This window comes from Ochlerotatus camptorhynchus, unplaced genomic scaffold, assembly GCF_037179485.1.
Source record: "Ochlerotatus camptorhynchus isolate MF236.1 unplaced genomic scaffold, CSIRO-AGI_Acam_v1.1 ptg000078l, whole genome shotgun sequence".
NCBI lineage: Eukaryota > Metazoa > Arthropoda > Insecta > Diptera > Culicidae > Ochlerotatus > Ochlerotatus camptorhynchus.
Window position 1 is genome coordinate 556,201 of NW_027040568.1, and position 12,841 is coordinate 569,041.

Below are 12,841 nucleotides of genomic sequence, written 5' to 3' on the forward strand. Positions count from 1 at the left end.
TGTAATATCGATCAATGTAAATCAAGCTGATGTATAAATAATGATGTAATAGCAAAAAGCAGATACAATATTACATCAATGGATGTAATTTTGTTCGTAAAATTGATGTACATCCTACAACGCTATATTACACAACCGATGGATTGACCTGGTTGCAGCAGTTTGGATGTAATATTCAACAACTTTTTTTTCTGTGTATAGGGCGCCTACTTAGGGTGAAGACATTAAATGTCTTCACCCTAAGTAGTGAAATTTTCATCGATCTCGGAAAATTTTTATAGATACACCTGGCATCCCTGTTCAGATCGACCGCCTGATGTAGTTGTATGTGTGAGATTGTATGACAGCGTGCGTGGCTTCTCTCGCCCAACACATGCGACGCCAAATTGACGCTTTGCACAGAGCAGCAGAGCACAGTTCGTTCGGAATTTCGATTCAGTACAGTAATGGCTTTCAACGTGTTTTGAAGCATTTTCTGTAGCGGTCCGCTTTTTTTTACGTGCCCTCTCGTCGCAGTTACCTTTTTGGTTCTCTGATTTTCGGTTCGTTCGCTCAAATTCTAGTTTGTTTTCGCTTTGCCTCGACACTGCGCGGTGTGTGCTGTATATTTTGAGCTTTGCCACTACAATCGCGTGTGTGGAGCGGAATAGCAAAGCAAACCAGCCGCGGATAGCTAGGTGTTTCGGAATCCGACTGGATTTCGCGAGTGTATTTTGAAATAGTGCTGTAGAAGTCGGCAACTGAAGGAGAAAAACTAGAAAGGATAACAACAATACTATCTGAATTTTGTTGTCCTGAGAGCTGGAACCAGAAAAGGATATACCGTGTCTGCTGAGTGGATTCAAAACGTGTGGAGACTACTGTGAAGGATTGAGATTTTCGCAATTTCGTGAAATTCAGTGAATCAAGTTTTTCAAGAGGTAGTGATTACTTTTGATTATTCTCATTTTCGGCTGATAAGGGTGATAGTGGAAATCGAGACGTCAATGGGTTTGGTGGTAGTTGCCTTAAGAGGAGTAATAAAAAAAAGTTGATTTGCGATTATTGTGACACCTTACCTACTCTCTGCTGCTACATACAGCGACGATGACGACCCTGGATAGTAGCTGAAAGTGTGTGTTTATACATGTGTTGCTAGGGTAGAGTGCTGAGAGAGAGAGAGACAGACCGCGTGTGCGACGTCGACTACTATGCTCCGCTCAGCACTAAAAGCGGCGGGTTGTGATTTCAATCTATTGCGTTGCTCCCTTGAATGGCGGCATGGACGGAGTTGCGAAATTGCGTATGGATTCGGCGAGAATTTTTTTACGTTTCGTTTCGTTTGCCTCTGAATTCAATGTGAACGGAGATCGCCTTGAAAATTATTTTTGGTGCACTTGGCCCACTCATTTCGGGGTGTCTCTTTGGTTTTCGTGTTGCTGCTGCTGTTGGATGAAGTTGTGTGGAAGCGGTAGGCCGAGATATTTATGTAGCTGTGTGAATATGGTGTAAAAGAGAGAAAGAGAAAGGTGTCGAATGGGAAAAGGCAACTAGATACCGTGTTGCGGGATAGTGCAAAAAACGTAAACAAAAGAAAGCACGACCGCTTGAAGATTGAGGCGAAAGTACCGTAATAGTGATATATTTGTGTTGGTGATTTTTGTATACGTAGGCAACTATAGGCGACGGGGACGGACGGAGATTGTGCATCGGTATGCTGTTTGAAAAACGGAGTTTAGGAAGGACAATGAATGTAATACTTGTACTAGAGTATAATTCGTTAAAATGTCATGTACAATGAGACATATTTTTCTTACTTCACTTAAATAATTAGTAACTAATTTGCTTCACCTCTTATAAGGAATGGTGGTCTGTAGCAAACTAGTACATGATACAATTTCCTATAAGTTTATTTATTAAAAGTTTTTCCACATGTTAAAATGGGAAAAAGCTACAAGGACATGGAAACTCATTACAGATTACCCATAGTAGTTTTCACGTTAAATTTAAATGGTTTGTGGAAAGTCAGATTTCAAACAAAATAATTAAGTTTTAGGAGAGTTCGATTTGGAACCATTTGAACTAGATCGTACTCTATGATGTCAAAATTTACATCAGTCCAATTACTCTTTCCAGGGTGGCAACTAGTATACGTCCCTAACCTCGGTCTAATATGCAGCCATAGATTACGTTTTTAATCATAACTCATCAATTAATTTACCTGCAAACGATATTCTACTGCTAAATGGTATGCTTAGATATGCTTATCATGTCGTTTGCTATCAGGAACCGCAAAAAGTTGAAAAACTTACTTTTTTTAAGACAAAAACTCACCAGGGAAATGTATGTAATATCGGTCTATTGTCCCCAAATTGGGTCTATTTATGGATGCAACTTCGTCCTATCCTGTTTGATTCTCAAAAAAAACGCTCTTGGTAACGTTTTCTTATGTATTTTTTTTTATCACTATCACTGTTAACTTAATACTCTTCATTCCTCAAAACATTTCTTAGAGAAAATTTTACGAAAAATACATTAAATCACTCAAGTTAAAAATTAAAAATTAAAAATTTCGCTTATCGTCTTTCGACCGCAGAATATCTAAATCAAAACATTGTGATGTTCATTATACAGATTTGGCAGAAAAAATCTCCCTTCCTGTTCGTTCCTTATCATCCAAATGCAAACCACATTGTTGACGTTACTCTTATTGCTATATGCTGTCAAATGAATTTCATGGGCCAAAGTTAGGAACATAGAAAAGAAATGTGTCCCTAAAGTTGGGTCCATGATTTACTTGTGAAAACGTTGTTAAACAATTAAAATAAACATAAAATATTCAAACAGTAACTGTGAGTTTTACGTCTAGTGTGTATTATCAGGTAATTCCATTCAATAAATGCCATAATCAGGCCATTTGATGATCGTCAGTGCAACCTTCCCATCTTAACCTTAGAAGTCATGGCGGCTAAAAACTCCGAACAGAGTGATATTCTCAACCAGTTTTATTACTTACGAGAGCTGAAAATGTATTGAAATGTTGTGATATAAATTGATTTGTGTGTGGTACACATTTATCAATCATCAGTGATCAATATTTTCCTTATTTTTTGTGTAATATTCCTTAATTAATTATTTATTTGCGTGATAGGCCGAATGAAAGGACTAGACCCACATTACATACCGTAACCCTACCTTGAAATCCTGGAATTATTAGGAATTAAAAAAAACACTAAAATAAAACCCTTCAGAAGTTATCCGGGCTACAAATCAGGGATTGTCCACATTCCTCTTGGACAGCTTTTGACAGGATTTGTTTAGATAGCCGCTCCTCCTGCGTAGAAATTCTTCCATATTTTTTTTTCTCAAAATTATTTTAAATGAACCGTGGACATTCGTTTACTCCTTCCCCCTAAATTGTCCATGTCGTACCTCTGGGAATTTTTAAGAAAAAAAGTTCAATCGAGTTGTTCTGTTTCTATTTTTTTAGTTTACCTCTAAACATGGTCGAAGCCTGGTCACAGAATTTTCTATTTCTTGCAAAATATTTGAGTCACTGAATCTTGAAAATTTGTTAATTCAGAGATCTTCATTTTTTTCGAAATAGAGTTTTGATCATTAAATAAAGATTGTTATGACAATTAAATAAAGGAAATCAATTATTTACTTCATAAACACCTTCCAACAATAAACAGTCTATACAGAATTCATGGTCATCATTCATATTTCTAGACCGCGAGTACTCGGTCCAGTTCCTTTAACTTTAAATTTAAGACAGTAATAATGTATAACGCAAAGGATAACTTGGCTCTGTAAAGTTTATTCGATTGAGCCTGTACAAATAAAGTAATTATAAAAAAAAAATCATATTCGTGTCACAGCATATTCTTGAATAATATAGTACAGAGAAAAATCGACTTGTAAATAATAATCGACGAATCTTATAGTACGTTCAAACTATGGCTGATATAATGTAATATAGGCTGTCTTGCACTTGTGAGCACTCATTCGTCAAATTTTCAGCGGAAATCGTAGGTATGACTGTGGATATCAAGATAGTCTATATTACATGATATAGTCTGAACGTACTATTAGCTTTACGATATCATAACTTTTGTATGATTTCGATATTTTCTGAAATACACTGCGGTTTTGTATCATATGCTTTTGGAAGATGCTATTTTTTTTTTGAATTCGCATGATGAACTTTTCAAATCACAGGATTGTTACAGCGCGTTTTCATAGCTCTTTCGGACGAATTTTGCGGAAAGCTTATCAAACAAAATGAATACATTGTTATAATTATATTTGCAACTATTAATTTACTTTTTATTCCAGTGGTTTTACCAACTATTAAACATTTTTTGTGCAGCAAACTTTCTGATTGATATTGTGAAGAATGATAATGCAAATTTTTGAAACTGATTTCAGTAGAATTTAATAGTTAGATTCTTCAATAGATCTCATATAACTTGTTCTGCTAATCTAATAAATACTTTTTGCAGGACAAATTCATAGGACTTCATTTTCTATGATAAGTGTATGTTGAGTGGAAGATTCATCCATTTTATTACGTCCAGCGTGGCAATAACTTGCTTCTTTAGATAATCACCATAACGTCAGAAACCTGAGATATTCGTCATTCATGAGACTATTTGTGTGTAAAATTTCTAGAGATTCTTACATCAGAGCTCAAGAAACCCCACTCTGGCAGTTGTGTGTGAAGTAATAATACTCACAACTTTTGAAACTGCAGGTGCTCCAATAATTTGAAACATTAAAAACTACAATACTTTATGAAATCCTTCAGAATGTTCCAGCAGTACCCGGGTATCTGATTTTCACGTTTTGTCGGCATTGAAGACTTCTTTTGAAGATTATGGTGCTCTGGAACTATAGTTACCCAAAAAATGTTGGAATATTTTCAATTTTCAAAGATTATCATGGATTAAATTCAGTTCTCAAAGTTAGTGGGGTTTTCTAGTGTACCCAAAACTGATGTATTGCCGTGAACTTATGAAGCTGACCCTAGAGCTTGGAGATTGGTTCGAAAAGGGTTTACCCCGTTCGGCATAATATCGTTTGGCATAATACTTGGAAAAAATGATACTTGAAGCTGCCAAGTGGGCAGTGGACTGTAACAAACTTTTTTTATACGTAAATTTATGACATTTTAAATATATAATGTGCGTCATTTTGGATTGATTCGATTATATAAATAAACTGATTTCCCTGAATGGTCCATTTGAAAAGCTCATTCTGGGAAAAGTAATTTTAGAAAATGTTCCATTTCGGGAAATGGCATTCCGGCAAATCACATTCCGGGAAATGGCATCCCAGGAAATGTGATACCACCATTTGTCGTAATGAATAAAAAAATATAACTATTTAATATTTTTCTTGATCTCAAGTACAGCGGCCATTTGTTTGCTATAAAAACACGTTTTTATTTCAACACATTTGATCTATTGTAGTATAGTTTAGTGCATGTCGTATTACTTCATCACTATTGAGAAATGATGAAGTATTCGGTTTTGATACAGTTGTCATCTTGCCTTCATCCCAAGGAATCGATCCTAATTGAAAGTTCCCGCTCTTTATACCCTTCGGAGTGTTGGAACACCCTCCAAAGGCGCACAGGATCGTAGTCTTAACCACTTTAAACTAGAGAACAGCGAATAAAAGATTACACGAAACGAAAATCAATTATGTATTTTATTCATGCGTTTCACTTATACATTTTTGCCAAAACATCAGTCTTATACATTCCATAAGATAAACTACATAGGTCCTATAAGAATGTATAAAAGGTATGTGTGACCGATTATACATTTCATTTGACACATGATCTTCATTAACATTTTGCAAGGCGTCTGCCTATTAGTTGGCTTATACATTTTATGAATAATAAGCAATAGAAATTTGCCAAAAGGTATAAGGAGATTTCTATCCGTGTAGGTATCACGTAGATGAAAAATATCTACCTATTTTTTTCCTTGTTTCAATATCATCTTCGGTGGACAAAACCGAGTCTTGTTACTATCAATAAGGCATAAAAAGTAAAAATGACTAATATGTGTTCCTTTGATTACAAAACAACCCTTTTCCCCTATTTTGAAGTAGATCGGACTAGGCTTCGGTGGTAGTCTACCACTGGTAGATCTTAATGGGTATGTAACAAGAAGAGGTTGTAATGTATGTGGTTGCCACATAAAACCGGTCAATTTCGCATTTAGAGAGTCACAATCAGCAATTTTATGATCGGTGAATATTCACTCTTCATTTCAATCTTACTCAAAATTTGGGTAACTTTGTATTGCTATCTCTTTTTCTTTCACTGAAATGTAACAGATCATGAGTCACAAGATCAGTGAACAATCTATTATCTGCTTCTGACCGGAAAATTCCTGCAATTTTATTTTGAAATACAGACTTTCATAACGGCGTTGACTGATAAGAACACCAATCTATTGCGCCGTTATTTTGTGTCAAGCGTGTAAAGCTTATCGTGCAATTACTCGTACCTGTAATATGCTTTTGTGCGAGAAATCTTATCTGAACGTGGAAGCCATCTTCTTATTGTTGCTTTGTATGTATATTGCAAAATTTACGGAACCTACAACGGTAGACGGGCTCGTGTTCCTTCCCGTCTCCTCCAGTGTAAGGACTTCTCCTAATAAAAATTGTATGGTTAATTTGCTTAACGCCGTGTTCTGGATATCATCCAAACCATTTGTGAAATAGTTCAATGATTATCGATCGATTATGGTTATTTTTTATTAGGGTCGTTTTGCGTTGTTTATCAATTAAACACGTAATAAAGCACGCCTTTTCTTGGGAAGACAGTATTTCTGTGCCCACTAATTGCGCATTTCTGAATTTTGCACACGATGGGGAGTCTTCTTTCCGACCTAACTGAAGCTACACTACGTTACGAAAATATTTGGAACGAAAGACGATATTATCGCTATAGCAAATATGAGTCCATTTCGAGGGGAAATACGTTTTGGATATTCTCAAGTGTGTGTGTGTGAATCAGAAACACTTGTCAACAGCGATTGATTCCAGTAATCGACCTGCACATTTCTTCGCAGCTTGGTCATTAGTTGGAAAGGGACCAGATTTGTGAAAACGTAGGAGCGGTAAACTAGGGGGTACACTCGTGTTCCAACCTACTTACAAAACACAGAGGGAAGAAGTTACACCTTTCAAACTATAAAGGTTTATGTGAGATGATCATTGAGTTTGTTATATTGGAGGAATTTATGGTTCTTTCTATTGCACCTGGTGGTAGTGACGATGGTGTGATGGTAATGGAGAGTATCGTCATCTTGAGGTGCTGTACGATGCAAGTTGTAAAGATAGGGGGAAATTTTACAATTTTTGTCACTTTCGGTCGGGAGGGTTGCTTGTACCTAGGAAAGAAATAAATAAATTTTATGCGACTATAAAAGTCGTTCCAGCAGGGACAATTGAGTGACAGGATTTTTAGTGTAGATGGTATTGGAATGATAGCAGGGTATTTAATGTTTATATGTTTTAGGCTAGGTGCAGTAGAGTAAAGTGAATTCAGTATGCTTAAGGTACAATTTACTTTGGTGCAATGTCGAAAACTTACAAACGTATCAAATTGCAAGAAGCTCTCGTCAAGCGTTTTGCAATCTAAAATGATGCGTCGAAATAAACTGGGTTTGAATTTTTCGAAAATGCGTCAAAGTAAATTGAACCTTAATACATTTCAAAATTTGCGACCTCATAGCAGTAGGGTGGTAGGTGTTCCAGTAATAGTGGTGTACCTATAGTTGCGGTATGGTCAGGAAAATCCGGATAATTTTTCATCAGCTTCCCTAAAATAAAGCATATTTGGATATTTCAACTTTAAAATTAGCCCAACCATATCAAAGAATAATTGATTTTCTTTAAGATTTTTGCTCCATTGCACCTACAGTTGCAGTATTGTTCCTATAATAGTGAAATCCATAAGAAAGCACTGCATTCCACTATTATAGGAACTAAAGCAACTATTACAACTACTGGAACAGTATTCCTATAATTGAGGACGAGTTTTTACACAGCAAAAAATAAATTTTAATTTGACATCCAAGAGGATGTACTTCAATCATCTAGAAAATCTCATGTTATTTTTATGGCCATAAAAATAAACAAATTCAGTAAAAACAACGTCATTTCAGTTCATGTACTGTATTAATGATAATTTTGTTCTTTTTGGCAAGTAATATTACACCATGTTTTCGACACAATTGAAGTGCATCCACTTTGATGTGATATCAAAATGATTTTTTTTGCTGTATATGCATTTTTATTACAATGCTATATTTTTCTATCAAATTAGAGGTTGAAAGCTATAGATTTAATGTACATCGTATATTTAATTTTTAATAAATTACCTTCGCTACTGACAAAGGCAATTTATTTATTAAAAATAAATATACAATGTTTAAACGTCAATCAATAGCTTTCAAGCTCTATTCTGCTAGAAAAATATTACATTGTAATTAAATAGAATAAATTTTCAGAAAACTCGTCCTCCATGAATAGAAACACTGTTCCAGTAGTTGCGGTAGTTGCTAACTTTGGTTCCTATAATAGTGGAATGCATTGGTTTCTTATGGATTGCTTTATTATAGGAACACTACCGCAACTATAGGTCCAAAGGAATGAAAATCTTAAGATAATTTGATTTTTTTTGGGCTAATCTTAAGTTTGAAACATGCAAATATACCTTATTTTAGGAGAGCTAAAAGAGAAAAATAATCTTATATTTTCCACAACACCTAAACCACAACTATCTGCTACAGCAATTCCATAGCAAAACGATATAGTGGTTCTCAGAATTTCGTAAAAATTGGTAGTTTTGTTGCTTTTCGCAAAATACATATTAGACCCGTATTTTTGTTATTTTGTCATAAGGGTGACCATTTCCATGTTAGGGTGGTCCAAAAAATCGATTTTTTTTTCAAAATTTTTTAACTTTTGAGCCACTTGGCCGATTTCAAAGATCAAAATATCAAATGAAAGGTTATACTTCTTAGTAAAAATATAATGATACGAAAACTTGAGATTTTACTTTGAAAAACATTGGTTGTATTTGTTTCATGGTTTTCATGGATGGTAAATAGTGGGCGCAATATTATTTTTATATTTTTCATTGAAAATTAAGGCTTGTTTACGCAACGTATAAAAAGAAATCAGCGAGGTGTTTTATTTATTTTTTTATTTTTGAGTTATATTTTTTAAAGTTATAAAGTTTTGGTTTTTTGCTCAATACTGCGACTAGACTACCATGCGTCGTGACCATGTTTCAATCGCTGTAAATTAATGAAAATGCATGGTAGTCTACTCGCATAGGAGTATTTTTAATTACCTTTCATTTGATATTTTGATCTTTGAAAAGTGGTTCTGCGATAAGGAACAAAAATATCAGAACCACTATATCGTTTTGCTATGGAATACCTGTATCGGTTTGCACTGCCATTAATCGAGCAGCACTGTATGTACATGAGTCACACTACTAAAACATAGAGTGAGATGAAACCAACCCAGCTATGGCTGAATCAAGAACCTAGTACTAGCTATCATTACATACCGTTTACAACATGCGTCAAGCCACTGAACATTCCTCCCAGGTTGTTCCATGTTCATTCAGGTTAGTTGGCCTGTGTCTTTCCCCAATCTGATGCCAGTAGACGGTGACTAGTACTGACATTCTACTTTCAGTCCCGAAGGCAGTCCCAGTCATTCCGTAAACGTGTTTCCACACGTTCCTGCTATCGCTTTGTTTGATTGGTTGATGACTTGACACAAAACTCTTAATCATTCTCTCACTACGCGTTGCACTTGGTACACAAGTTGATTCGTTCAAAGTGGAGCGGTAAGCTCAACTTTCCAGTTGTCCTTCCGCTAGTCGCCAAGCAGCAACATACGTATAAACAAACTTAAAGCTTAATAACCAACCGAAAGGCAACAACCATATACTCAATATTGGCGAACGATTTCATCACCACAGTTTTGCTCGTAATCAAGGTGTCTTCTGAGGCAGCAACAACAGAAATGTAACCATGTTCTCACTTTAATTTCAGGTCACAACAGCAGCTAGGAAGACAGAACACAAATCGATTGTGCATATGTTTATGTATTTTCTGGCTATACGAAGAGTTCTGCTCCATAACGCAATTTGGTGAAATACGGTAGTGCAATCAGTTGAAATATCCTAGTTGATGTAAAAAAGTTGCGTTGAAATAGAAAATGATTTGTAAGCTTATTGAAGCTTCAGGAAAGTTCATGTTCTAGCAGTGTGAGATTTGAAACAAAATCGTGAAAACAGCGACAAAATGGCTCATTCAAGGCATTGAGAACCTAGCGTGAGAAGCATTCAGGAGTGCAACGGAAGATTTGTTGAGCTATATCTATTAAGAAACATCTTTGAAGAAAAAGCATTCTTCGTGGTGTACATAGTAGTAACGTAAGTTTATCGGTGCTTTCTAATCTTATCGAAAAATAAAAGTAAAAATTGCATAACGATGGATACGTTCAATACGCCTGCCACCGTTCCGACCGGCGTTGATATCGCGCGTCTGTTCGCGAACAAACCCGATGATGTCCCGTCGACGTCTTCGCAGCAGCTGATTCCGGTTACGGTTTCAGCAAACGGTACCGCGACGATTCCCGCGACGGTAACATTCGTGAATCACTCGGGTACGGTTGCGCTGGCCACCGTAGCAGCAGCTGCTGCCGCTGCGGCGGCTTCCGGATCCGGTTCGTCATCCGCGTCGAATCTCGCGCTACTCGGAGCTGCATCCGCCGCCAACAATGGTCCTGCCAACAAGAAGTGTCCGTACCATCGGCAATGCTACCGGAACCATCATCATCATCAACAGCAACAGCAGCAGCAACAGCATGGTGGTAGGGGAGGTCGAACGGTGAACGTTGCTACCGGAGCCGGTTCTACGGCTCTGTATCCGCAGCGGGATGCCATCTCGACCAACGTGACGCCACCGCTAAATGCTGCCGTCCTGGCGGAGCGCTATCTTCTGCTGGACAGTGTCGAAGGTAGTTCGCTATACCGATGCATCGACATCAAAACTCAGGAAGAGCTGGTTTGTAAGGTAAGAGTGGCGTTGTTATTTATTATTTATTTATTAGTGAATTGCGATGAAAATTCAAGAATACTTGATTCTCTCTTCAGAAAAAATAATCTTCTGAACCTTGGAAAATTTTAAATATTTTTGGACTGGACTGGATTTACAAGATTCTGTCACTTTGAAGAATTATTAAGAGGATTTTGAGAAGAATTTAGAAGATTTTTTTTTTGCGTAACAGTGATTACACCAGTGGTGTCGCGTGCCCTCACTTTTTATCTTTTCATCAATTTAAAAAAAATGGTCATTTTTACATTCAAATCAGTCTCAAAAGGCACAGGGTCTTCTAGTGTCAAAGATTACGTTTGATTACGTTTTGAGAGTTGTTGAACAGGTAGATTGAGGTTCGGGTGACGCCACTACACCAATCTATTTCAGAGAAAAATTTCAAGACATGCATGGAAGGAATTCCAAGGTATTTCTGGGATGAACTTCAAATTAGTTTTGACTGGAATTCAAAGGCAATTATGAAAAAACTCCGAGAAATTGTGAGAAGAGCTCCAGGTAAATTTTAAGAAGAGTTCTGAGGACAATTCCATGAAAATTGTATGGTTGATTTTCGCAACAGATGTCACTAGTAAAAAATGTTACGGCGATTTATTTTGTATGCAAAAAAGCAGAAAAAGTAGTAGGGTTAACTACCCCATTCCTGGCCTATTAAGCACAACCCGTACTTAGTCTTTCTTAATTTAGCAGAGTTTAGCACCAAACGGAATGTTATTATTACAGATGACTTCTAAATTTATTTACCATTCCATAGGGGAAGGAGGGGCATAGTGAACAGGTGGGGCATAGTGAGCATCCCGCAGTTTGGCCCTGGATCTCTAGCTGCATGAAATAAATCAACTTGTAGTAGGTTTAATATCATTATGGTATTGATCCTACTACCAACCAATTTGTTCCGAACGGCCGGAAGTTCAAGCTGGTGCACGGGATGCTCACTATGCCCCACCTGTTCACTATGCCCCTCTTACCCCTATGTACCGTTAGTTCTGATAAGAGGTCCCGAAATATTGGTTTATTGTTGGAAATGCAAAACTGCTTCTGGCCATTGCCTATTAGCCATTGAATCGTCAGTGGGATTCTCTTTGGCCTATCGAACGAAAAGAAAAGTCAACTCGCGTGCGCCTTTTGTACACTTCAAGTGCGCCTTTTGTTTTCGAGATCTTATTTTGCGTTCTTCAACACTTCATCTTGCAGTTATATAGTAGAAGCATCGTACAAAACGTATGTTTGACACGTTCACGCTGCAATCATAAATGCTCGATAGGCCCTAAACGGGCGATTAGTCTGAAGTAGTGCCCTACCCTATTTCACAAAATTAGCAAAAAGGGTCTATACAAAATCTTTCAATTGTTAGATTCCTGAAAGTTCTTTCAAGTTTAAATTCATTGAAAAATTTTCAGGGTGAAATCTGAGATTTTTTAAATTTGTTTTTTTTTTAAATCCCACATTTTGAATGTATTATTAGCCTCAGATTGATTTTTTTTATTATTCTGGAATGTCTTAACATAGCCGTGAGGATGTTAATCAAAGAAAGGAAGCTCATATCTATTTCGATAAGTACACTTTCCTGAAATTTCTAGCCCCATAATTTAGAACAGTTTTCTAAGACCTGAATCTTAAAATTTACAATCAATCAAAGTCTCAGAATCTTGAGATTTTTTGTTAATCCTGAATCTTGAGTTTCTGTGTATGGAATG

At 36.5% G+C, this 12,841-nt stretch overlaps 1 protein-coding gene across 1 annotated transcript in view; it reads left to right on the forward strand.

Annotated features, from left to right (window-relative positions):
- The first annotated feature begins 430 nt into the window (after window positions 1–430).
- Window positions 431–12,841, forward strand: part of LOC135697852 (tribbles homolog 2-like) — a 129,087-nt gene continuing 116,676 nt past the window's right edge. The window contains exons 1-2 of the mRNA XM_065217712.1: window positions 431–920; window positions 10,080–11,105. Of these exons, the coding sequence (XP_065073784.1) occupies window positions 10,521–11,105 (585 nt within the window). The 5' untranslated portion in view covers window positions 431–920; window positions 10,080–10,520. The remainder of the gene's footprint in view (window positions 921–10,079; window positions 11,106–12,841) is intronic.